The 27,662-nt window shown below is 41.4% G+C and overlaps 1 protein-coding gene across 1 annotated transcript in view; it reads left to right on the top strand.

Annotated features, from left to right (window-relative positions):
• The window catches only part of COG5 (component of oligomeric golgi complex 5), a 194,139-nt gene that overhangs the window by 163,658 nt on the left and 2,819 nt on the right, over positions 1-27,662 (top strand). The window contains exons 15-21 of the mRNA XM_030014841.2: positions 3,519-3,629; positions 5,009-5,071; positions 5,887-5,990; positions 7,379-7,616; positions 17,410-17,486; positions 17,962-18,088; positions 18,650-18,729. Of these exons, the coding sequence (XP_029870701.1) occupies positions 3,519-3,629; positions 5,009-5,071; positions 5,887-5,990; positions 7,379-7,616; positions 17,410-17,486; positions 17,962-18,088; positions 18,650-18,729 (800 nt within the window). The remainder of the gene's footprint in view (positions 1-3,518; positions 3,630-5,008; positions 5,072-5,886; positions 5,991-7,378; positions 7,617-17,409; positions 17,487-17,961; positions 18,089-18,649; positions 18,730-27,662) is intronic.

The following is a 27,662-nucleotide window of genomic DNA, read 5'->3' as shown; positions in this document are numbered from 1 at the left end:
TTAACAGCTGCCCTTTGAGTTTTCTTGAAATGCTGCGTGGGACAGAAGCTCACATTCACATTCTTGAGATTACCACAAGACACAGCCCTTGTCCTAGTGCCTGGATACAAAAGTCCTGGCTAATGTTCGCTGGTGGGAGACTCTGCCTCACACCTCTCTTTCTCACTAGCATCTCAGGTTGCCAGTGTGCTGGTAGCTTGTGTTGGCAAAGGGAGCTCATACTGACATGTCATCTGTTGTAGAATTGCTGCTTGCCGGGGAATGGGGTGCCTGTGCTTTGCTAGTGCCCATGAAATTGCTGTAAATAGTGCACAGGCTTTGAAGTAAAAGCAGAAACAGTTTATCCAACTAAAGTGAAGAGCATAAGAAATCAATTGCTATACTTAAAGACATATAGAAAAGTGGAACAGTTACAGTCTATGTTGTTACTGCTCGTTCAGGTCTGGCTTCAGCATGGTTTCTTTTCCTTTGTTTCCTTTTCACCTAGCAGGCTCAAGCCAGACTAACTCCCAGGGTGACTGATGGTTCCGTGGAGATGGGGTCTGGTCCTTCAGCTACACTCTGTCTTTTAGTTGTTTCTTTCCCAAAATAGATTCTGATTTGGAAAGAAGTCACCCCTTTTGTACTCCTTATTTCTGCTTAGCATAAATTCACCCTCCTGGCCTTCTGCATTTCTGGATAAATCTAACTGATTAAAAAGGTACCAGATTTTGTCTCTAGTGCCCTCATCAAAAAGAAGGCCTTTGGACTGTGTCTCTCAGCTGAGTGGATGTGGCTAGGCTTCACACTTATCTGACTTAACCTGTTTACACAGTGCAATCCCCAGTGCGCAGATAACACAGGAAGAGTTGTATTACCACTGGGCTTAATTGCATAAGCTGGGTCCAGCACAGAACTTCAAAAGTACTTGCTATATAAATGAGAGTGATGAATGTGAATCATTCATAAAACCTGGTATGATGGAAAATAAATTGAGGGATGATTTGTGCCTAAAGTAAATGGGCCATAAGCGTGGTTTGTTGGAACCGGGGAGACACGATGGCATTTTCCTACATGGATGCGTGACTGTACAATGGATATTAGAGGTGTCAAGAATTCAGTCTGAGGCATTGGAATATGGGAATAATGATAAACTACCTGAAATCCAGATACATGCCAGTGACAAAGTGTATGTACACGAAACATGTTGGACAGTCAGCGCAGAACCTTCTTGCGTCAAAGCAAGGTCATAGAAATCATTGTGGTGACAGCAAGAGATGGGAACAAGCACCTGAGACTTCTGCTGTAGATGGTAGGGCACACCTACCCATGTAGGTGCCAGGTGTTCCCATAGCACACCTTCAGGAGAAGCAGTCCTAGGAAGCCCTGGGCTGCCTGATTCCTACTGCTAGTTACAAGAGTCGAGTTTTCCAAGCCTCTTTGTTTTACACCACTGATTTTATTTTAAGATACACAAGGGATCAACACATCTAGCTGTCAAAGTTCTAACTGATTAATTTAAGGGAATTTAATATGGTAAACAATTTTAGAAAGATTGGTTGCTTTTAAGGCATTTTTAGACTTGGCCTGTGAGGTTGTTGTGCACTGTTGCTGACTGCAAGAGTTGCTTGTTGCTGCAGAAGGGTTATGTTCGTACTTGTTACCAGTTTTGCTTATTAGTTAAGCTTTTACACCAGCGGAAGAGACATGGTCTAATGATTTCATAATGTCTAAGAAAAAGAAATTGTGAAACCTTTACAATAGACTCTGAGGAACTGAAATTTAAGTGACTAGGAAGTAAAATGTTACTTAGTAGTGTCTTTAATGGTTGTAAATGTGCAAAAAACCAATTGAATAGTCTGTACAGTGCTTAAAAAAGGTGTGGGGAAAAAAAGGTTATTGGGGTCTGGGAGGATGGTCAGCTGGGTGGACAGGGTGTTTCTCTGCACAGCTGTTCTGTTACTAATCTGTGAAGCTGTAAGCATGAGAAGCAGAATTCATAAAACCAGTCAGATCTGTCAAATAGAAATATCAGGAAGGAAACAGAGATGTATGTAGCTCACATGGTGGTCCTCATCAGGAAGGCAGGAAGATGCTGAGATGTTACATTTGTCAGCTAGTCTAAAGATGCATTCTGATGTCAAATAATTGAAGATACATTGGAAAAGATTTTTCCCTCTGCAAAGGTCTCAGAAACCTATTTATCCTGAAATAATCCCTAAATTTGAAGAAAGGGAAATGAACTGATATTGTCACCATAGCGCTGTAAGGTTGAGTTCCTGTGTGCTTGCAAGAACTTGTCTAAAACTTCATTATTAGCAGTGCTGGCAAATACTAGATAACTTTGCTTGCATGCTGTCTGTGTTTATGCTGAGTGGAAGCTATGGGAGGTACAGGAACAGTCTTTCACTAGTAAAAATTTACTGTTTCCCATAAATTAAAAATTTTCATGTTACGTTTGTTCCTTTTGTTCTTAAACAATCATTACTGTGTATTCAGTTTCAGTTTAGGAGCTTTCTGTAGGACCTACAACTGTGTTTAAAGATGCACTTCATAAAAGTCTCTTGATGACTTGTTCAATGAGTTGAATATATTTTTACGGAGAGACTTTTGGAGCTAGGCATCTTCAGGATTTTCCTGGAGGATAATTTTGTATCCTGAAATATAGATAACTGGTCAGATAATTATATCTCAGTAAAGCCTTCTATTAATAGCTATTCTTGCTGTAATATTTAGATGTACTTCTTCTAGAATTCATATAGCCTTTTGTCAATTCTTTGTATTTCTGCAGCTTTCAGTGCACAAAAAAAATTCCGTTTGTTTCCCAATTACAATTTATTTTATTTTAAATTATAAACATATGCTGTGGTATCCTTATGGGACTGTTCTGTAGTTAATTGCTATTTATGTATCACCCTGGAACTTTGATTTCTGTGGTAATGATAAAAAATGCATGCTTTGTGGAGTTTAAATATGAAGAAATAATTTTTTTTATTTTTGCTGAAAGATTCATGGATAGAACTCTTTTTAATGACAGGACTAGCCATTTTGGTCCTTGCAGTTCTATTTTCCTTTTCATTTACAAGCCACTAATATGTACAAAGCTGTAAGCCATCTATTTGAAGAAACAGAGTTTTTAAGGAGAGGCTTGAATGCTTGTCAGAGAAGTGAGGACTGAGAGTATACAGAAAAGCATAGCCTTTTCAGTTCTGCTGCTGCTATTTTATACTGCATCCTCAGGCAGGTGACTTCATCTGACTCTTAGATTACAAAGTTGAAGTTATGCTGGGACTAGGTATCTCCAAGAGATCTGGGTCTGAGTGCTGTGGTTTGGGAGCTGAGACAGCAGTCTCTCACGGTTCCTTTTGTTCAGTTTGTATTATCTCGAGATGGGACTCATTTGAATGAAGATAAAATGCAAGAATTTGGTACTGAATACCTATGGCTTTCTGCTGTGGTCTAAGTTTAGTTAATTATAATTTTGTGGTGATGCACTGTTTAAAGATATACTGTTCTAACAATTTCTGCAATCACTGCAGCTGTCTACTCAAGGAGATGCCAGCCAGGTGATTGGACCGCTCACAGAGGGACAGAGGAGGAATGTGGCTGTAGTTAATTCACTATACAAACTGCACCAATCGGTTCTGAAGGTAGGCTTCCTTTGGTATTTCTCTTCTTGCCGTGTTAACTTCTTTGTTCTATCGTATGGATATTCTCCCATTAGCTGAGAACTGACAAATACAGCCCAATTTGGGGTTAAGAGCTGCACCTTGCTATGCATTTGTACAACTCTGAGACTTGGCTGGCCCTTGTAAGCACCACTGTGTGACAAACTCTCAATATTAGAAGGGGAGTGAAAGATGTGGTTATAGAGAATAATCACGTCTCACATCCATTGTTTTGTGAGCCTAAACAATTGAACTCTCTGGTTTTGCTTATCAAGTAAGCTCTGTCTTTGTACTGGTCGGTCTGATAGCCCTTGTCTGCATCCTTTCCAACCCAAGCTTATCTTTCTCAGAAGACCCTCACTGCTTTCCCACGATTGTGGCCACACTGAAAAGGGGAAGGAAAGGGTGAAATGAAGAAAAGCAGCACCTCACAAATATCTCCGTGCATTGTTGCTGTGACTAAAGCCTGGCCTGGAAATGTTTTCAGCATTAAGCACAGTTATGAATAATTCCAGTTTACTGGCTTAGTGATGCCAATGGTTATACAGTCTCTGTAAATTAAAACAAACAGATATAGTGGTAGTTGTAGTCAATCGTGTTTAAATCCTAGCCTGATTAGAAAAAAGACCATGAGTACTCCTGACTGTGGATATGTTTCAGGAATGTTAAAAAATGCTAAAAAGCCTATAAAATTTGCTTAGATTTTGCAAACAGATGGTAGATCAACTTTTAAGTCTGCTTTCTCTGATGTATTTAGTAATGAACCTCATGTGCCTTAGTGTTGGAGGGAGATCTCATATGATTCAGTCTTTGAGTTCAGTACTTATCTGGCTTAAAAATACTATTGTATAGCATGTTCATAACTGTAAGGAAATTGGTAAAATATTCCTTCAGATCATTCCTTAACTTTCAATTCTAATATTGTTGTAGCTGTACATAAACAGCTGTTTAATATGTAGTATTATAGTAGTCATAATACTGAGAAAGAACAACCATTCTTTCAAGTATTTGCTATAGAGCTGCTTGTATAGTTCTCCATAAATTCTATACTTAGCAGTGGGAGAATACACCACTTACTCTTATTCTGATTCTGTTAACCCTTCAGCTAAATTTCAGTTGAACTCAATTGAATAATTTCTTTGCCAAGGCAGAAGCAGAGTCCATAGGAAATTTGAGAGCAAAGGACTGATACTGGTGCATTGAAAATTCTGTCTGTATAAAACACATTTCGTAGTTATCTATTCCTATGTAAACCACTCATTACTAAGGATAACTCAGTATGTTTTTAAATGAAATTAAATATTAGGGATTCTAATAATTTGTTGAATGTCGACTATTAACAATTACTTTAAAATTTTCAGGTCATTACCAATCAGAGCTCATTTCCAGCAACTGCTGAGCAAACAGTCACAACTGCCTTAAAGGTAATTGAATGTCCATATGCTGCAGGGGTAGGGCTGAGCTTTGCTTTGTTTGTTGCACTTAAAATGGTCACTTATTTTCCTAGGTATTATTTTGTGTCAGTGTACGTTAGTCAAAGGTATACAAATATTCTGAAACGTGTATTTTGTTGTATCTGCAGCTATATATATGTTGCATGTGCCAAATCACTGCTTGAGTAGCATTTGTATTCAAGAATATTCTCATAATGGTCGGAACTCAGATGTCATCTGACTGTGAAAATAAATGTCTTTCTCTGCAGCGTTCACGCAGCAATAACTGGATCCTTCATCACCTCCTTGCCCCCCCGCCCCGACACACACATAAGATTATGATTTTTATGCTACCTGGTGCTTTTCCGGGGGGTGATGTGGATGGCCGTGCAGCCCTCTGTGGATGACAGCTATCCACATCCGTCCTGCTGTGCACTAATCTGGGAGGGGTTGTGTGCAGAGGAATGAAGGGTAACTTACGTGTCTGGGGAGGGAACAGCTGAACGAAGTGTGTGCACCAAAACATGTATGCTTACAAACGAGGAATGCCAGATCGTTGTGCACCTTTTTGAAGCAAGGCTTTACATAGAAGTAGTAAACAGCCCTATTTCTGTACTTTACTGGTAAAATCAATTAAAGAGAAATGTTATCTTAGGCTTTTGTCCTTCTGTTTAGCAGTTTCTAGTGCAGAATAATAAAAAGCACTGTTGAAATGAACTGTTTGTCAAGGTATTTTTGAGGTGTCAAAATGCAAATGCTTCTAGTTTCTGTTTCCTTACTTCTGCCTTTTTCTTATTCTATTTTAGGCAGTCCATGATCTAATGGGTAGTGCTGTTCAACCATTACTGAACTCTGTAGGAGATTCAGTAGAAGCTATTATCATCACTATGCACCAGGAAGATTTTTCTGGGTAACTAGAAAAATTTTTTAAATTTACTTTTGCTTTAGTAAGACATCCTGCATATGCATAATAGATTGTTATTGCCACAATGTCCTTGGAGCAACAGCGTGTGTTTGTTGAGGGGAGGGCAGTGCTTTATGGTCAATGAACACAGAAAGCAGAATTACACCTATCTATTGAAACAAATTAATCAGCTAGCATCTGTCTTCTTCCCCTCCTCCCTACGTTTTTTTGTGTATCTGTTGAGTAAAATTCATTTTAAATAGAAAAATAAAACCAAGCAGAGGCCATTTTTGTGCTTAAAAAAAACCCTTTTGCTTTCAGAACATATTTTTTGCGGGCAGTCTTCAGAACTGTCAATATTCTTGTTTCTTAAAGCATATAACCTCTGATTCAAAATTACACATAAATTTTTCTAAAGTAGTATTGAATATTAAATGGTTCAAAAAATCTTTTTTATTGAAAGCTGAGATTTAGTGTATTATGCTATTTTCCCATAGCATTTTAATTAAAATTTCCAGTATTCTTTATCTGCAAAGATCTTGAGTCCTATCTATAATTGAGTCTTCCTTCCTGAGCAGTATTTTGGTTGTTATCTCTGTTCTGACATTACTTATCATCAGATGTCTTGTTTTCTGTCTTGGAAATTCACTGAAAATAGTATATTTTCAGAGGGGTTTTAAATTTTCCTTTTTACTTTTTTTTTTTTTTTTTTTTTTTTTAACAATAATTTACCCTCTCCATTTTTCCTTTGCCACCACTAGCAAAATACCTCTCTAGGTGTATAAACCAATTCCAGCCACAGGCTGTTTTGTTAGACAGCCAATATGCTCAGGTTCCTGAGTTTGGAAGAACTCTTTTGCCTGACTGTGATTCAAAGAAAGAGAAAGGTGATTGATTTCTGTGTCCTGTAGGTTCTGTGCTGCTTCTGTGATAATTAGATTGACTTCTTAATCCTGGGTTTGGAGGAATCTAGGAAACTTTCTGTACAGAGAACAGGTTTGGGATAGGCTAAACTGGTAACCCTGTAACATGTGCTTTTATTTTCTGATCCATTAATAGAGTTTCAAATCAATAACTGGGACATTTAAATTTAGGGGCTGGATTTGAGGTTTAGGCTCCAAACTGGTGGAGGCTCTGCAAGTCGGGTAGGAGTGGGGTGATTTCCTTTATCTTGTTAGGATGGGAATGGCTGATAAAGAGATATTTTTTTTTTACTACAGTTTCAGAGAGCACTACATGCTCTTTATTCTGAGTAGAAATGAGATGTTACAATTCATGCCATGACTTCGTGGGGTAGGAAAAAATTAAAAAGAATCCAGTAGGTTTTGGTTGTGTTTTAAAGATGAATTTGGCTGTCCCCATTTCTTTTTTCTTTTCTTTTTTTTTTTTTTCAGATCATTATCCAGCTCAGGAAAACCAGATGTCCCTTGTTCTCTGTACATGAAAGAACTACAGGGTTTTATAGCAAGAGTCATGAGCGACTACTTCAGACATTTTGAGTGTTTTGACTTTGTCTTTGATAACACTGAAGCCATGGCTCAAAGAGCAATTGAACTTTTCATTCGCAATGCCAGTCTAATAAGGCCCCTTGGTGAAGGTGGGAAGATGCGGCTTGCGGCGGATTTTGCACAGGTACCCTTAATGCTGATTTCTGCTTTTTACTGTTACTTCACTGTATTTACTGAAAAGTATCAATACTTTTGTCCCCATCAAAGTATAAACAGGCAGTTGTAGAGATTGGTGCATTCCAGTTCTAAACATCCTCTCTGATGAGATCCTGTATCCTGAGAAATGCATCCACTAAGTAGTTGAAGATCCCTCGTCACCATAAGGCAGATTCAGGGAGGTCTGACAGCTTCCTATCAAGTGACTGTTGCATTTAAATTCAGCTGCGTCTTGACATTTTATCCAGCTTGTCTGATCTCTTCAGTATGTCCATCATTTGCCACCATTCATTCATTTAATTCTTTCTCTCTCTTCTAACAGAATGTGTTGCTTGCTTAATCGCTTCATATATCACAGTGCCTACAGTAGTTAATCGCTAACTCAGCTGCCTTGCAGTGTAGGAAACAAGCTAAAGAAATACCAATATCCTGTGGAAGAACTGCCCTTTCAGTAGCAGAAGAGAGTTTTCTTGTGGGATTCTGTTCATGACCTGATCAGCTTATCTGCCTCTCAGCTTTACCTAGCTCATATACTGGACTAAAACACAAAACAAATCCCCAGATTAATATCCACTACCTGTCTGCTTATCTACTATATTCAAATTTAATTTGTTAATAGTAACACTATTAAGTGTGATTAACTTGCCAAAGAATACAGGCTTGCATTAGATTGGTTTGAGGGTTCTGGTTATTATTATCCAAGTGGAAAAGGGAATTGGCACCAGCTGTTTGCATACTGAGTGCTGCTTTTGGCTGGTAGGTAACTGAGGTAGGAGAGGAAGGCAGGGAGGGAGAAATCACTGCCATCTCTGCTTCTGCTTGTGGCTGCTTTGTATCATTTGCCTGTGAGTTACATACTCCTGAGTAAAGTTTTTTCATTCATTACTCGAAAGTAGCAAATCAGCGTTTAACCGCAGAAGTTAAGGGGAAGTTTTCAATTGCTTTCGGTGAGAAGGTTCTGTTCCCTTCTCTATTTTGAAGACAATGGCATGAAATTGGAGAAAAAAAAGGATGCTTGACTCTTCCTCTGGAAGGAATATAGAAAATTTTTATACTGCAGTACTAAAGTCAGTCATATAAATTTGGGAAATATCTTCACCTAATTCTACATTAAAGAGCATCTCATCTAAGCAGCTATTATAATAATACTAAAAATATCACTCGTTTATAATTTTTAAACACTTATTTTTCTCATTCTAACATGGGCTGCCTTATAAGTGAAAAATGAAGGTATGTTTTCATCTGAGTATAAGGGGATTCGCATGTTCTTCCCCACTGTGCTGAGTGTAACTCCTGAACGGACAACTGTGTGAAGATAAATGTTCCAATTTCTCTTCTTTTGTACTGTAGAAGAAAAAAAATAGGTTTTGAATTCATTCTTGTCTCTGACTTCAGCTGTTGCTGCATCTGGGGGCTGCCTTGTGTTTTTCTCATCTTCACATTGCACCATATTTTTGGCTTGTTTAAAAGTGGGCTTAAGACCAGAACTTCCTGGGTCCAACCAGCCACATACAGCCACCTCAACGCTCACTCTGTGCCTTTGAGCATCTCTGCACAGAGCTCCTTAGGGCGTCCCAGGCTGCACAGGGGCTGTAGTGTCTAGGATGGCCTGGACACTATATCCTGTTGCTTGGGATAACAGAAAAAGGACCGAAACATTTTATATGTGGAGACTGCCTTATATCTATGTTTTCTGGGGTGTGTCTACCCCTCCCGAAAACCTGGTGGGTTTTGGGCATGTGGCCATGACACCAGCTCCTGGTAGCCCCACTGGGGAGCTTGTAGTTGCTCTGACCCAGCCAGGAGGCTTGGGCACTTTCACTGAAATGTGGCTGTAATCCTTAACAGGACTTGTTTCAATTCCATGCTCCCGTTCCCATGGCACGTGGCTTTGTCGAGGAAAAGACTTGATTCCTCCAAAGAGAAGGGGAGGTTGCTGCTGCTTTGGGCTGAGGAGAGCAGGGAGCAGGTATTTAGGTGGGCTGCTGGCTTGATGGAAAGGATGAACTTTTCCAAATGGCCATAAATGCTGTGTGCAGGATTTTTTTCAGTCCCAGAAAGGCACTGCATTGTTGGACTAAAGCCAAACCTGACGAAAAGGACCTGCCTGGAAAGACACTTTGTGTGTAGGAGGAGGTTTGTTTATAAACTGATTTTACTTGTGCTCTATCTTGTAGAGTAATTTTGAATTTTCTGTATTCAAAAAGGGTTACATGTTCCTGCTTAAAACTGGCTTTTGAGATCTAAAACCCCTTTTGGTGTTTTGGGGCTACTTGCAAGCAAAAGACCTGGGCAGAAATCTGTCCAGAAACTTTGATTAATTTGAGGTCCTGTTATAAATACGCATACAGTAAATCAAATAATCTGGGGTTGCATCAGATTTTGGGTATCTCATGTGCTTGTGCACATTTCTTTCAAGGCACTCAGAGTTACAGCTGCCTTATACTCAGCAGAATAGCTTTGGCTGAGGGTCAGATTTGAAAATTTTTGCACTGGAAACGTGTTTTACTGGTAAGTTGCCTCCAAACAACAGGTGTCTACACAGAAGGGGGAAGACTGAGGCTTCAAGTTCTCTTCATTCAGAACTGGGTTCAGTGAGGTGCACAATAGCCAATTTTCTTGAGTAAGGCTTAGCTACTTACACAGCTAGGAATTATTGCTGTAATTCTGCTGAATTCTCTGTCTTATCCTGTTTCCAGTGTCAGTACTGCATTTTGCTATCTTGTGCATTACAAATATTTCAGTGGTGAGACTAGGTGTGTGCTAGTGTGGCAGCTGTGAACAGAGGTATGACAGGCTTGAAACATGCCTGAATATCATTAATAAGATTTCATGAAGATCAGTGCTTACAGGAACACAGAAACATTTTAAGCCCTAGAAAATGTCTGCAGTGCTGCAAGGTTGTTATCACATACTGTGCTGTTCCTTGGGACTCTCACTGTTTAAAATATTTCTAGTCTACAGGCTGAATTCATCTCTTTTCATGCTCTCAGTTTTTATGCAGGCAATTGCACAAGATTACTTTTCAGTTCGCTCCGATAAATTCCTGCATCAGTTTGTTTTCATTTGTTTTTGTATTTTTAAGGTGACCATAATTCAGTATTCATGTATGTAATACCAAATTTTACTTTTTAATTCCGTACTAGTCAGACTGAAAAAAATGTTCTCCTGGAGGCAAGCAAGCCAGCAAGCCCTGATGTTTTTTCAACATTTATGTTTCTGGGGAGTACTGGTTCTTCTCCTAGGACCTTTTAACTTGCTTGGTATTCAACAGTTGTTACAGCACTTAACACTTAGGCACACTTTAGGACTGGTGGCTTGTAGTTCAGGCCTTCCTAAAACCCGATGGAAGTGCTGGACAATGCAGCAAAGAATGAAATACAAGCACAATCAGTTGAGAAATTTATTTAGAATAAATGAGGAATCTACAGTAATATTTGGCATGGAAATTAGTAGTCTGCTACATCAAGTTTGTAGGTTGATGCAGGAAAATAATTGTTTATTAATAGCAACTACAAATCACAACTACATTGAAATAAACCAGTCTAGAAACTGCAAAGACTAAGTAGTCTTTATGCTTCATGGCATGAAAGCATGACATGATGTCCCATCTTTTCATAGTACAGGTGTATGTTTGGAGTGATGTATAAGGCAGGAGCCACTGTCTGTGCCAAGGACACCATCTCATGTCATGACTGATTATTTTCAGCCTTGTTGAGTGAACTATTTTTATTGGTCCTGTTTGAGTTAATATTATTCTATATATACCTTCATATATTTCTTATCTAGGTGTGATTTATAGTTGGGGTTTTTGGCATTGTTCAGTACTGTGTTCAAACAGTTTTGATGGGGCATAGTTAACACTCCCACCAACTCTTCAAGTCTTTATCAATAAATTACTGCAAAATGTTTTGGTTTTACTGAATTTTCCTAGAAAAATGTTTTTACTGTAGAAGTTGACAATGCTAAATTCTAGTGCAGAAGAAATGTTTCTATCTGCTGGTTACCCTATGGTCAGAATCTAGTTTTCCTGATTCAATATGTGGCATTAGAAAAGCAAGAATATTAGGCATTTAGGTTTTAAAAAATGTAAACAGATTTGCTCATTTGATCAAACATGGTGATACAGGTGTAAAAATGCTTCTTAGAATTTTTCCTAAAAAATTTCCTTTCTAGTTTCTTATGAAGAAGTGAGAGTAGCACATGCTGTAATCACAGTTGTAGTCATAAGGACAGAAACTACTAAAGCTAAAATGCAATTAATGTTTAATGCTAACTATCTTACTGGAAGAAAGAAATTATTTTCTGATGTGTGTTATTTTGGAGGTATTACCGCTGAAGGATTTACTTAAACATCAACCGTTTTGGAATTGCTGCATGGGGGAGAAATCAAATTCCACATCCCTTCAAGGCCAGCTTCTTTCGTGTAACAGTGCAGAGCTCTTCTGCTCCCTTGCTTGTTAAAGCATTCTCTCCTGGTGAATGGCTAGAAAAAAGCATTTTGAGTTAACATTTAAAAACTTGGAATTCATCTTGGCCAGGAGGAAATGTAATTGCTAAAAATTTAATGTTAAGATTTTCCAGCTGAAAAAACAGCTGTTTAGTAATGAGAGATCTTGAAAATACCACAATAGGCACTAAACAATAACTTCACTATGGGGTTTTTCAAAGCGCTCTTCAATATATATGCATTATCTGTATCTAGACTACGTATTAACTTCACCCTTGGGTTGCTGAACATAATCCAATTAGAGAAGCCAGCCATGTGATGTATTTTTTACAATATGGCTAGCCAGTGAATAGTTCAACAGATAATTGACCACCTAGCCATGGGCTATGGCAGGGTCATATGAGAAGAAAAGATAATATAGCCTTTTTGGGCTTAGAGAGCAAGAATCATTGAGAAGAAGCATATGTTGGGCAGGAGTCGGCCACTGTGTTCTGTGAAGCATAGCAAAATAACATGAATAAATCATGGAAAAGCAATGGGTTTTGAACAAAGTTAGAAGAAATGAGGCAGAGTCATTAGGCCTTCTTCTGATCTAGCTGCCACTTACTTTTTGGCAGGCACTTGCACTTCCTACTGCTTGTCTTGCATCCTGTGTTAATGATTATATCACATTAGTCAGTCAAGCCTCTGTGGTTGCAAATTACTGCTTGGACACCTGATTTATCACTGATTTAACCTGGATATCTGAATTTTCAAATTTGCAGTTCCAAATTTGGAAAAGAAACAAAAAATACTACTCATCTGTACATATGTGAAGCCTGTAGGATGTGACTGTATGAAAGGCCTTGCACACGCGATACAAATACTGGCTTGCAGGCAGCTAAAAACATCACCTGACCTGTAAAAGCTCACTAAAGTGCTTTGGAAACTGTAGCTGTGTATCGTAGCAAAAGCTGCTACAGTATAAATATGCTGCACCAATCAAGAGTTGATGCAGCTTCAGGTGAGGACAGATAGCAGAACCAAGAAGTGATGTATGCTCAATCCTCTGCCCAATTCCAGCACCTTAAAAACAGCAGCTGTTGCAGCCGAATGATTCCTCCTGGCACCCGCTCCCAGGCCAGCCATGCTGGCTGGCACAATGCTCAGCAGAGACACAAAACCCTGCTCAGCGGGCCTGCAGAAATGAATATAACAGCACAAAGATGCTGTAGCATCTCACTACAGCATTGGGCTCAGACAAATAGCTAAAATTCAAGTGAAGAAAACAATCTTAGTTATAATACAAAGTATAGTTTTTGTCGGAGAGATTGGGTTATAACACATAGCAGACTAGTGTTGTAAATTAAAAAAAAAAAAAAAGTTTCTGTCATTTATGTACTTTTTTACCAGATTAGTTTTCACTCATTCCCACTCTTCATGAGTCAATTTGAGATGGTATAGTATGCTGCAAAGCTTAAAAACAATTTTTTTCTTTGGCAACTAGTACTTCACGAATCAACCATCTGCTGCCATTAAATCTATCTAGTTCTAGCAATACTAATAATTTCCTACAGTGAATAAAGGTTGAAGATGAAGTAATAGAATTTTCCAAAGTAAATTTTATTCCTTAGTACCTAAGACTAAAAACGTTGATTTATGGAAACTGCCAATTATGTTCAAGAGAAATAATTTAAATTTGTTTTAATAAGGAATTGGTTAAGCTGTAGAAAGTTTCACTTACGTCTCATGACATCATATTATGTTTCAGGAGTGAAACAGTCATTTAAAACTTATTAAGCAAAATTACATTTTGCTATGCTGGGATTTCTTTCCCCTCATGAGTACAGTTTGATACATGCATCTCTGTTCGCACAAGTCAGACTGGCAGTTTGTGGCCTGTTACCAAATTCTCTAAAGCACCTAAAAGAATTATCTTCTCCCTGGTTCTTCACAGCTATAAGCCCATGGCTCCCACCAGAGCTAGGTCACCAGCTCCTGCAGGATATCAGTTACTTCCAGCTGCCTCTAGCCAATACTGATGCCTGAAAAGAAGCTCTGGAGAAATCAGAGTCTTGCTCCCATTTGTTTTTCAGGGTCTGTAGGGTTCTTGTATCATGATGCAGCGAAGCCTACTTAATTAGCTCCTCTTTTTGGCTGCTTGCTTTTGATCCTGTGCAGCAGACAGGCCTCTTGGCTCCCATACGTGCTCAGAATTGTCCCGGGGGATCTGGGGGAACAACATGCTGAACTTGCTCTAAGCTTCATCGCAGTTTGGTGTTGGAGCACCTCCCTGCAGAAATCCCCTGTCCTGGAGGGGACAACTCAACCTCGCTCCCTTGCACTGGCAAATTCAGCACACAGCACAGCAGCTGACAGCTCCTCCTCGAGCGTGGGGACGTTGGCTTCCCATTTGCATGCCTTTTGCACTGCCTGGTGGATGGCGTGCTTGCTCAGAAACTGCAGAGCTGGGTTGTACGTGCTCTTCAGCCCAAGAAACAGGTACCCCTTGCACCTGCATGTGGGAGAGGTGACCTAGCCCTCAGGCTGCGAGGGTTACTGGGGGATAGGGCAGGGATCCCACCCAGCTGTAGAGAATGGGCCAGTTTATAGCCTAGAGCAGAAGATTTGGGAGCCAGAAGGGCAGCAGGCAGGAGGCAGCCGGGCTGTTATCCAGGGCTGGAGCATTCATCTGAAAGCAGAAGACAAAGATCCTTATTTCTGCTTCCTGGATTTTTACTCACTTTCTGCTTCTGCGTGTTTCTGCTTAATATAAATTGCAGGCCTGCAGGTGCTCGATGTGGGGCATGTGCTCCAAGGTTCCCAGGCTTGGGGAGCAGCTTTGCACTGCCTGTAGGCTGGCTCTGTGGGGCTTTCCCCAGCGCCTTTCAGAGGAAGTGTAGGTGCCTGGGTTATGCCCTCTGGCTTTCCCAGCTTTGTTTGACTGAGTGTCATGTAGATGGATACTCCTACATGACCCACCCGACCTATTTTAGATGTCTACCTCAAGGAAAGATGTGTCACACCCCAGAGTGGCTGTTTCTCTCCACTGAGTATGAAGAGAGCCTGTAGATGTTGAGAAGTAGGTGAGATGACTCCCATCCTGCCACCTGCTTTTTAAGATGGGTGCCTGAAGTATATGGCCTTGATTTGCATTAATTGCTAATTTAATTTCTTTTGGTTTTAGATGAACTGTGGCATCATAGTTCGCCACACCATCTTTCTTGTTTATGCTGGAACCCCAGCATAGTTATGTGGTCTTGGTGAAGCCGATGGCCCAGTGTGCTGGTTTTGTCTGGGATAGTTAATTTTGTTCATAGTAGCTAGTATGGGCCTATGTTTTGGATTTGTGCTGGGAACAGTGTTGATAACACAGGGATGTTTTCATTACTGCTGAGCAGTGCTTACCCAGAGCCAAGGGCTTTTCTGCTCCTCACCCCACCCCACCAGCGAGGAGGCTGGGGGGGCACAAGGAGCTGGGAGGGGACACAGCCGGGACAGCTGACCCCACTGACCAGAGGGGTATTCCAGACCATAGGACGTTGTGCTCAGCATATAAAGCGGGGGGAAGAAGGAGGAAGGGGGGATGTTCGGAGTGATGGCGTTTGTCTTCTCAAGTGACCATTACTTAGCGTGATGGAGCCCTGCTTTCCTGGAGATGGCTGAACACCTGCCTGCCCATGGGAAGTGGGGAATGAATTCCTTGTTTTGCTTTGCATGCGTGCGCGGCTTTTGCTTTACCTATTAAACTGTCTTTATCTCAACCCATGAGTTTTTCTCACTTTTACCCTTCTGATTCTCACCCCCATCCCACTGTGAGGGAGATGAGCAAGCAGCTGGGTGGTGCTTAGTTGAGTTGCCAGCTGGGGTTAAACAATGACACCCAGCAGCCAGCTCTGTCTAAGGAAATTCTACAGCTGGAAAGAGTATTAGTATTAAAGACTTCACTGTAAATAGTGTCTTATCACAAATGCTTTGAAACTCATTCAGCAATGTTACTTAAATGGGAAGCTCATTGTATGATGTTTTTGATCTTGTTACTTATTTTAGCTCTCATCCTTTGAAACTTAGCTTAATTGTGCATTATGTGGAAATCAAAGTCTGAATAGTCTTTCAAGTTGGGGATTTTAAAAAATGTACATGGAGAATAAAGCTTGCATCCCTCTGTTGACTGACACTTCAGGAATGCAAAAAACAAAGACTTAATCCATATCTGGCTAAAATTCCTTTACCTATGGGTTTTTTTGAATGGTGGTGTTTGCATTAGTGTGCATATTAACTGAAATTTTGCCATGTAATGTTCATGTTGAGTCCAGGATCTGGAAGTGAAATTGTTCTTTCTCGCTTCTGTGACCTCACTGTTAATGAAGAGCCTGTGACAGAGTTTAGTCTCACGTGAATGATGTAAATACCCAAGCGGTGCCTAGCTCTTGTTCAAAAAGGCAGGTGAACTCCAGTACTTAAAAAACAGAAAGTGTTGAAAAATTGTTTTTAAACATGGCTGCTGTAACTCGGAGACTGAACAGTATGAAAATAAGTATGAAAGTAATGATCTTACTAATGCTGTTTTGCCTGTGATTCCATATGACCCTGTGGCAATAGGTCCCAGCTGCCTTCTATTTAATCTGCATAGGTTTTGTGCTCCAGAATTTGGGGCCGAGTGTTTTAAGAAGGAATCACTTTAACCTCGTCCTTCACCAAAGGAAAGGTGACCAGCTGAAATGGTTATGAATTTTTACTGCTTTAGGAGTGGTTTGTGGAGACCTGCCTAGATTTGCTTTCTTCCCAGTCTGCGGGCAGATTTTTGGGGTATTGATATAAGCGCTCCGTTAGGAAACTCATCACCAACAAATAATCCTGATGTGAGAAACAAAGCTTCAGTCTCAGAAAGCTCACAAGTTCCTGTCTGTTCTTAACCATAGACTATCACTATAGTTTGTCGTGGGAGGCTTACTATGTTGTCAAGAGTAAGGCAAAAGTCTTCATACAATCATAGAATGGTTTGGGTTGGAAGGGACCTTAAAGATCATCTAGTTCCAACCCCCCTGCCATGGGCAGGGACACCTTCCACTCGACCAGGTTGCTCAAATCCCCATCCAACCTGGCCTTGAACACTTCTAGGGATGGGGCATCCACAGCCTCTCTGGGCAGCCTTGGTTTGGGCAATGCAGTATGAAAGGAAAGGATAGCTTCTTGTCTCAAATTCAGTCACCAGTGAGAAGTCAGTGACTTGGTCTGCAAGTTTGGATTATTGCTTAAAGGCAGGCTACTTCAATACCAAGTTTTGTATTTTGGGACAATATAATTCAAATTAAAATGTTTTTTTTAATAGATGGAGTTAGCCGTAGCACCGCTGTGTCGGCGAGTCTCTGACCTAGGAAAATCTTACAGACAGCTGAGGTCATTCAGGTGAGTTGCAGTTGCAGGAACTAGCTTCAAAACTGATTTATTACCTCGTGTTAGTTCTGATTGAACTGAGAGCTTTTTTGGCAACACCCACCTGCGAATTAGAAATAGATTAAAGTTCTTTTAAATTTTATGCAGAGTATAACTATGATTTAACAATCTTTGTCATGCAAATGTTGGCCAAATTGTACTTTTTTGTGTTGCTTTCAGTGCAACTTGTGCATGACAGTGAGTTCTATAGTTACCTTAAGTGTTTCCACTGAAATATGAAATGTACAGTCCTGTGCTGTTTAATTACAATAGGCAACTTCTGTGAATTTTTACAAACTGAACCTATGTTGAAAACCTAAGATGTGGACTGGTGGAAAAAAATCAGATGATTCTATGCTAACATAATATTGCCACCATATAGGCATTTTTCTAATGCATAAGATAAGCTTTTTCTTCCTTTCACAAGTATATTGTTACATTTTTCCAGACCACTGCTGTTCCAGACCAGTGAGCATATTGCCAGTAGCCCAGCTCTGGGAGAGGTTATTCCATTCAGCATTATTCTTCAGTTCTTATTTACGAGAGCACCACCAGAGTTAAAATCACCCTTCCAGGTAATAAGATCAACCTGTCTTTCCTTTCGAGATGTCCTAAGGAGGAATGAACATTGTAGTTTGCCCTAGTTATTTTAGTTTAAAAGTATTCAAGCTCATGCTTTATATGATTTGTTGGCTTTTTTTTTTTATTGTGGCAAAGGTGTTATGATCATTGACTTCATATTTTGATTAATTAACAGTAGGAAGATGATAACCTGATTTTAAATAGACTCTCAATTCTTTAATATTCTGTTAGCTCATAGAAGAAATTGCAGGTCTTATCCCCGACGGCAAATTGCCTGGATCCTGCTCCTGTAAGATGCTGGAAATCTAGATTCAAACCCCTGTCAAAATTGGGCAAATGGCTGATGTAGGAGATCACCTCTGAGCTCCCAAATAATGTATTGGGCTGTTTCTGTTAATTGTCTCTGATTTCTTAACTCATTTTGCATTACTGCAGTATTAAGAGAGCCTCATGTGGCCTTCATTTATGTCATCTTTGATTGTGAAATTGGTGTGTGTGTTTCCTTCTTCACATTTATGTGTAATTGGTGTTTTGTTTGTGTTTCTCTGTATCAGAGGGCTGAGTGGTCCATTGCCCGCTACTCCCAGTGGCTTGATGATCATCCATCTGAAAAAGACAGGCTTGCTCTCATACGGTAAAAATCATGCTTCTTTCTTCTCTACGTTTATGATAATGGAGCAGTAACTTGTCTGCATACCAGGACTGGTCTTGAAAAGTAAAAAAATGTGCTATAGGAGATGTATCATAAATACCATTACCCTCTCTCCACTCACAGGATGAGCTGCAAAATGGGAGAATATATAAACTGAATGCTCCCCACTGTCCCCTGTACCCAAACCCCCCAGTGCCTTTGGAAGGAGCACACAATCCTCTTGCAAAAGAAGTAAACCATGCACAATGATGGTTTAAATTAATACTGTGTTTTAGCAAAACTGCCTCTTAACTGTTGGAAAGTCAAGGCTGCAGCCATCCTGTCTTCTGTATCAGGAAGGAGAAGCTTTGGAAGCTTAAGCAATGAAAATGTAGGTAGGAATTTAAAAATGGAAGACCCTTATTACACCCCTGTAATGTCATTCTTCAGGAAATCAGCCTGGGATCTTTAGGAAGTGATAATTATGTCAGATTTTTAAAATCTTCCTAGGGTAAATGACTTCATAGCTAAATATTTTTTTGCATCTTAAAATGTGAGGAAAAGTTAGGAAGAGCCTTGTTTTTCAAAACAAGCAGATTTTTGAAGTATGTTAGAGAGAACAGATGTGTTGTATGAAGATGACAGAGCCAGGCTGAGGATTCTCAGGATTCAAGGCTCAGATGATCATTTGGCTCCTAACACCCTTACTCTTCCAGCCATCTTCTCGGTGTCCTATCCTGACCTCAGTGTCACGCACTCCAGCGGCACAGGAAAGGTTGTCAACACATAGCTGCGCCAGGCTCAATCTGGCCTGGGAGCCAACTCTGTCCTTGAACTTCTGCGTGTGGATGTTGCCAGCTTTTGCTGAAATCATAAAAGCTGACTTTTAAGTTCCAGCCAGCGGTGGTTGTCCTTAAGAAAATTGACCACTATCTGTCCACACTTTCAAAGCAGCTAAGAGGAGTCTGCTGTAAATATTTACAGTTCTTGAAGCTGATAGCACCATACAGTCCAGCGTAGTGCTTGGGCCAATTAAGGAATTACTAGTTGATCACCAGTAGATGTTAGTAGGATTTATTTCCAAAATATTAAAATGCAAACTGTGTCTTTTCATATGTGTATTAAAGGAGTATTTTTTGAAAATCATACATGTCGTTGGTCTAGTTTGGTTGCAAAACTAGGTTTTCTTGAATCTCAAACCATGACACCTTGAATTACAGGGGAATGGATAATAGGTACAGGGCTGATTTATGTGTATGTAACTTAGTTATGAATATTTTGATTGTAATTTCTGTCCTGATAGTACTGGCAAAACTGACAGTGTTGCATTTCAGATATGTTAGGGAAAGCCAAGAATGCAAATCATTTGAGAACTGATGGGATTTTGTTCTCTTCAATTCTTTTACACAAATTTGAAAATGCCATCCTTAAACTACAACACATTTTTGTCTTTGCTTGCAATTAAATTTCATCCAGACTGATTCAGTTAGTGGGCTTGCTGGTGGTCATGTTCAGACACTGATAAATTGCTCTGACCGTGGAGGTATTAAGGGACAAGCCTTGGGACAAGGCTTTTAGGCAGAGAGAGTGTCATCCATTAGACCAAGTAGCATAGCTGGAATACTTAAGCTTTTCGTTTTCAATCCTTTCATTGAATCCTTTGTTCATTTTGCATGAGATACCACTATTAAAATATTTTAACTTTGTAATCTCAAGAATGTGCTGCTGCAAGGTTATCACTTGGCAAGGTTATCACTTGAGCATTTTACAGTAAGACTGTGGTCCTTTTGCTTTGCACTGTGGAGTGCTTGGACATTGCTTGGACATCCGTCCTCCCAGGGCACAGAGAGGGCAGCTTTGAAGATCTGCCCTTCACAAAGGCCTCCGCTCGCACTCCAACGGCTCTTCCCTACTCTTGGTACACCGGAGCAAGGCTGTTGGTCACTGCCAACGCTTGACTGCTTCTCCATCCATCCCAAGGCCCACCGCTTGCAGGCACCACTCATGCAGCTTTGCTGAGCCATGTGAATTAACTATGCTGGATTTGTCAAGCAGACTCTTCCCTCGGGCGGTTTGGTTGGCAGCTCATGTAGCACTACATGTGGGGGAGCAAAGAGCGGCAGCTGGCTGACCAACACTTGAATGCAGTGAGTGGAAGGGATGGTTCTCCTTTGCAGACACTGGTAACCTCTGTAGGCATTGCTGCATGCATTTACCTTTTTACCATCTCCTCTCATGTCTGTTAGTCATTTCTAAATAGGCCAGTTATCCATACATAAGGCAGGCAAGCAAATGTCAGTCACTAGTGTGACCATGTTTCACTCATACTTTCTTTAATACTCTATTGGAAGATTTTTGAGCCTGCTTTTCATGTGTCTCATATGAACCTAAGTTGAACTAAAGGCATCTTGCTCATTTGTCTGGAGTCTTTTATCAGTCACCCTCTTCAAGCTTTTTCCACCTGTAGTTGTTCAGCTGCGCTAATTGAACCTTGGATGTTTTGAGCCTTCAGATCCCTGCGCTGGCCTTCATCAAGAAATTATCTTTACGTTTGCTGCAACCTTGCAAATGGTAATTTTCTGCAGCTTTTCTTTGTAATGACTGTGCCATTACTCTAGGGACCTGCTGCCTAGATATTAATTTACTTGTGTTATCAGAATCCTTACAGCTTTATATTAAAGCTAATTGCAGTGCTGCTTCTGCTCTGTAGATCTTAAATGCTTCATATGCAACGTGGTGTTAATGTTATGAATTAGTAGCATTCTGAGCATTTTTGTGCATTTCTTTCTGCTTGTGTTCAGCATGAAGGGTGGGATTTACCTGGCCAGAGGTACATTAGCTAGACTCCCTTTATAGTCAACAGAGAGAAATAGGCGCTGCTGGGGCCGATTCATCTCATCCTGAAGTAGGTACCTAAAATAGGTCAGTTGCGTTGTGTCCTGAAAGCTCCATTTTCTCTGCTCACTGAAGGGAGCGTGGGCTGGGACACGGGAGCTCTCTCAGGCAGACAGCTGCCCTGCAGGCATTTAAAGTTAGGTGAGATGACCCTGCTGCAGGCTGCTCCCGGAGCAGGGGTTGTGTTGAAAGGGGTGCTTCTTTAAGCGGCCAGGGCACTTTTTTCTTCTTCTTTTTAAATTAAGTTTGAAAACTCAACCTTTCTTCCATAAAAGAAACCCTGTTAGATGTGGCAGGATTTGAGCCAGCCTGAAGGACAGTTCATCCACTCAAGGGCCAAATTCTTACCTTTACCATTAGAGTGTGGGTAAAGTCCCCTTATTCAAGCTCACCGTTGCTGGAGCAGAGTTGAAAGCCAGGCCCAGTGAAGGGTTCATTTTCGTAACAAGCTGATGTCCTGAGCCAGAGAGCAGCTCTGACCGCTAACCTGCCAGGGGGCAGGGACAAATGCCAGCTTGGGGACGACTACAAAAGCCCCATCTGTGCATTAGGTTCAGTCTCGCTAGGCGCAGCAGTGTGACAGCTTTGCTGCAAGCAGCAGAGCCGTGATGGGTCACTGCTCTGCTCTGCTGAAACCAAGCAAGCAGCAGCCATGCAGCGAGGCTGGAGGGCTGCCGCGCGCTGGCTGCGACGCCTGCGCCTCCGAGCACTCCCCCAGCCAGCGCCAGGCCATTCATAAAAACCCTCTGTGTCACTTACACTTGCCTGTCAACGCACAGTTCCTTTGATCTCTTTATTATGCAATCTCTAATAACCCGGGGATGTCTGTCGCTAATCTGTTGTCCTGCCGATGATGCTGTTGGAGATTTTACTGTTAGGTTTTTCAGTAACTTTTATAGCACTCAGTTAAATAGATCTGGTGTCAGATGTGCTCTTACACAGCATATTTTCCATTTTCCTCTTTGCCCTAAAGTTTGCAGAGGAAACAGACTTTTAACAAAGTACTAAAGAAAAGTCTGGCCCTACTGTCCTCCAGCTGCCCTGCCAATTGATCAGGAGCTGAGCGCACAGGGTGCTACCCCACTACTGAACAGAAAGTTGATCCCTGCCTCTTCTGAAGCTTACAATTTAAATCAGGCTCCATTTGACCGAGTCAGAGCCCAGGAGGGTAGCGCTAGTATTCACAATTCCATATAGAATTAACTAAATAATTAGAGTAGTGCTAAATGATACGCATTAAGATGCCTTTAAGAACCACAGCCCAAATCATACACTTTTTTTTTTGCTTTTAACTGGAGATATAAATTTTCATGGGTTGAAATAACATTTTAAAAAAGAACTATCTGAGTCTTATATAATCAGCTTGTCCTGATTTCCAAGAAAGCTCATGTTTTTGCTCAAGCAAGTGAAGTAATTTAATAAGTGCTTTAAAATCCTTTTCCTTATGTGGGAGGGCATCTTAAACTTAGATTATTTTTTTCCTTACTTCTTATGGCATTTTTAATGAAGCATTAATATATGCAGAACATCCCACCAACCCTCTTTCCATAGCTCTCTTTTACAAACAATATTTGTAATGTATACCATAGCTTGTCTTTTAAAATAGAAACAGATTGCTGAACAGGTTTTATGTCCTTTATTAGACTGAAAGATGCTGAATTTAGGGCATTATTTAGTCTAATCCCTTCAAGAGAATGTTTTATATATTACATAAACAGGGTTTCTTGCATCTTCTTAAACATTGGTAATGTAACTATAAATTACATCTTTTTATATGACAACAGCTGTGATCTCTTCTGTGCTGGAGACTTGATGATACTGCTTTCACCCATGATGCCATTTATTTTTCCATTACTACTTATGCACTAGTGTTTTTACAGTGTCCTCTACAGGAGCAAGCCTACCTTTTTTTTAAGACCAGATTTTAATGGTAAACTAGTGTATCTGAATTGAATTCTGTACTGCCAGCATAGTTTACAAAAGCTCGTTTGAGCTAGGACTGGTAAAGTTTACAAAAATGTTATCATAAAACCTGCATTTTAAGTGTTAACAAAGCTACTAAATTCATTTATCTCCCAAAATGAGGTATACTCACGCAGGCATCTCAGCAACTTCAGTGAAGCGTATTGTCACAGGCTGCCCAGCCTAGCCACCCTGAGCTGAAATCTGGCTGTGTGCAGCAGCAACCATCTTCCTTTTCTGTAAGCAGCTTTCTGTCCTGTCCATATTTCTGTATGTCGCAGTCCTGAAATTGCACCCTTAAGAGTTGGTAACTGCCTCTCCCAGCGCATTCCTCCATCGCACTCTGAAGAAACCTCACTGTTATTCTCTGGACTCCTAACATCTTTCTCCCTGGATTCATGATTTCTGCCATTTTACTACCCGGGCCTTTCGTTACCAGGAATGCTGTTCCTAATAGGACGGACAGGCTTCCTGGCCTGTCACCATGGTGTCGTTACCACGGGCAGCAATGCAGAAGAGAGTTTCCTGAGATGATCACAGCTTCACCATGATTATGAGCTGTTGCATGGCCACCAGGTAGGGTACGAAGCTCCAGGTGACTGACTGCGGCTGCCTCTTGGCTGCCTCTTGGCTCCCAGCCTTTAGCAGCTGTAGCAGCTTTTCATCCTCTCACTCAGTGTGAAGCCCCTCTGGCTGCGTTCTTACACCTGTCCACATGGGAGGCAGACTGCTGCGTTGGGTACACGAAGCAGGTAGCTTGCTGGGTACACGAAGCAGGTAGCTTGCTGGGCCAGTTCTGCTCTGGAGGTGCCCATGTCCTCTGTTCGGTGGTAGATGTTTCTTCATGACTTGTTCATTCTCTTGGTACTGCAGTTCCCGTCAGTTGTTTCCCCAGGCTTACAGTGAAATCCCCATGAATGGGATATGTGGCATTTGCAAAATAACCTTCACAAGCTGAAGGCTGACACGTCAGGGGATCCTGACATAAATGTTAAATTTGGTGAGAAGTCGGTGCTTACCATTAGTGAAACTCACTGTTTGAGAAGAACCAAGCTTTTGTTTTAGCATTTCAGGTAAAGTTACTGATTATGAATTGCATTTCAACATTCAGCTTTAGAGCATTTTAATACTTTTTTTGGAGATGCAAGCATGGGACATGGGAAAATAGCGAATGCATTTAGTCTTGGAATACTGAGAAAGCTTGTATTTTCACTGTTTAATGTAAAGCTATACAAGGTCTGTTTTAGAAAAATGCCCAAGAATTCACCTTATAGTATTGATGGAGTAGTAATTATTGGTTGTCTTTTGAGCAGAAAAGAGAGTTAGTTAAGATGCTTCTGGGTTGGTCATATTGATGACGTTTGGCCCTATCTCTTTGAAACAATGCAAACAAAGCCACAGTAAAAGAGCAAGCACAGCAGAAGAGAGCTGACAAAGACCAACTTCTGTCAGCGGTTGGTCTCTGCTGGGAAGGAGAAGGGTCTGGGCAGTTCTGAGGCCACCAAACAATTCACCAAGTTCCTTTTAGCTGCTTTTTGAGTTGTGAGAGGACAGTGGCTGCCACTGATGGAGTTGGTTTTGCCAGTTAAATTGGATTCTTTTGAGGCAGGAGAGAAAGAAAAAAGATAAAAGCTGCTGGAAGGTGTGACAGCAAGACTCTAATACTGGGGTTTGGCACTTAGCATAGCCTAAATCTCATTCCCTCGTTTGATCTGATGGGGAATAACAGTCTGGCTAAGGATTATCAAGGGCTGACATTGAGTGGATTTGGGTGCTGCTTTTAGGGTAAAGCTTCTCCCTTTCATCTGAAGGGATCTGGTTATCTCTGTCATCTTTTTCAAGGGCTTTTTCAAAGCAAGGAGCTGAAGTCAGAAAGGGATAGCAGTGTTACCATCTGGATAATGATGCCAACCCACAACTTCACCAAGAGGTGTCAGAGCTTTCTAAGTTAAGCAGGTCAATATGTTTTTTTCTATTTTCAGCATTTGATGACTTCTAAAAACTATTTGGACCCAGCAAACTTTGGGGAGTGTATAGAGGAAAAGACAGGGACACTGGTGAGTGGAGAGATTTAGCAAGATCAATGACAGTTACAGTATGAAACCTGTCACAGGAGTTTCTCAACTGTCTTTTTAATACAAGGGACTACTTTTTGTAGAAGGTAACTAACATCTAACATGTTTAACAATTACTGCTGACCAGAGCACTTGAGTGCTGACCTGAGTGGAAATGTGAGACATATCCGACTCTTCTGAAGCATCTCCCCTCATCTTGATGGGATCCTTGAGCCTTCCCTGCCTGCATCTCCCACCTACTGCTCAGTCTGCTCATCACATGCTCTGCCCCTCATTGCCACAAGAGGCCAGTTTATCAAAAAAGCACACTTACGTGCTGTCTCTTTCCCCTAGTCGTCTTCTCTTTAAATCTTGGGATTTAAAATTTACCTGCAGATGTCCCTGATCTCTCTGCAGTCCGTCATGCTGATGGCCTTTGCTGGGAGTGAGGTGAGCTGCACCCGAAGCACTTTGTGGCTGCAGCAAGCAGTTTTTTAGTTGTTGCCTGTTTCCCTATAGACCCTGTGCTGCTCCCCAGAGACCATTGGGAAGAGCAGGCTGAAGGTTTTCAGGGAGCTGAGACCAGGTGCAAAGTCAGCTTTATTTTGACTAGATAAAATAAATATTCTTTCCCTGCCTTTCTGGCTGTAGCAGGGGATAACTTTTCTCCTGCTGTTTGTTGATGTGCAAAAAATGCGAAGTGACTCTTTAGAGTGCGTTGGTACCTGGTGTGGACCTCTCAGGAGTAACTCACTAGTAAGTTATCAAAATTGAAGAGCTCTCAAGTGCATCCAGGTCAACACAAGGGACTGTTTCTGTGCTCAGTCCTTTTATTCTTCTGAAGCCTCTCAACTCTCCAGTAATCCAATCCATCCTCCTTTTGCATCACCTGAGCAAAGAGAGAGTCTGAAGTCCGGCTGCACTGCCTGGGGATGTCAGGAGCTGTGGTGGATGGTGGGCATCACCTCGTGCCCACGCGGTTTCATTCCTATCCTGTGCTCGCAAGAAAAACTGCCTCGGGTTCCTTGGTTGCACAATTGCACGCTTTGCTCTCTCCCTGTCAAACTCCATTAGTGACAGGCCAGGGGCTCTGACCGCACGTGTGTGCGCACGCACACACATGCGTGTGCTATGCGTGGACACCCAGCTCCTCCTGTTGCACTCTGGCAGTGAGGCTTACACATCAGCACCTGGCTTTGATGGGGATGAGAAGTGCTGGCAGGAGCAGGCGCAGACCCAGGACCAGCTTGCAGGGCCGGGCTGTCATGGCTGTCACTGGCTTCTCAGAACCCAAAGCTCAGGCTCGTCTCTCCAGCGAACAGTACAGGCTGTTGGCCTCAGGAGCATCTCCCACTTGTTTATAAATGAACTTTGCTGGGTTTTAGTTTTTGTTTACGAAGTTCAGAGCCCTTGCTGGTTTAGCAATAGCTTTACTTGTGGGCAACAAAGTGTATTATGACCCTGCTTCTTCCTACCATCTCCTCCTCCATTTGCCAGGTTTGGTGGGCTCATTGTAGTTTCCCTGTGCTGCAGTATCACACAGGGATCTTGGCCTCTCTTCTCTCATCTTACTCCAGGATGAGACTGCATGTGTGTGTGAAACATAGGCTGAGTCTCACTCTTCAGTGCTTCTGTTTTCCTTAAGCCTTGCCTAATTAAATGTCTGCTCACCGCCTATCACCTCCAGTTGCCAGGAGGCACGTATGGATTAGGTGTGCTGCCTTAGGTACCTGGAACTCTTTGTGCAGGAATGCAGTATTTCACAAGCTTGTCTGTTGGAAGTAGCAGCGAACATAAACACAGCTATGCCCTGGCCCAGCCCACTATCCTACAGCAGTTGATGTGTATTTATATGCAGGACACTGCAGTTGCTCTGTGTTACCACCTCCCTCAACTCCCCCCCCCCCCCCCCCCGCCCAAGATGCGCACAGCCACCACCTACCTTCCCCCAGTGGGACTGGGAAAGTTCCTGCCATGTTACCAAAACCCAGCGGACCCCTCACTGCCAGAGCAGCCATGCTTGGT

Source organism: Aquila chrysaetos, chromosome 5, assembly GCF_900496995.4.
Source record: "Aquila chrysaetos chrysaetos chromosome 5, bAquChr1.4, whole genome shotgun sequence".
Classification (NCBI taxonomy): domain Eukaryota; kingdom Metazoa; phylum Chordata; class Aves; order Accipitriformes; family Accipitridae; genus Aquila; species Aquila chrysaetos.
The sequence above is the reverse complement of the archived record's forward strand: the minus strand, read 5'-3'. Positions and strand labels throughout refer to the sequence as shown.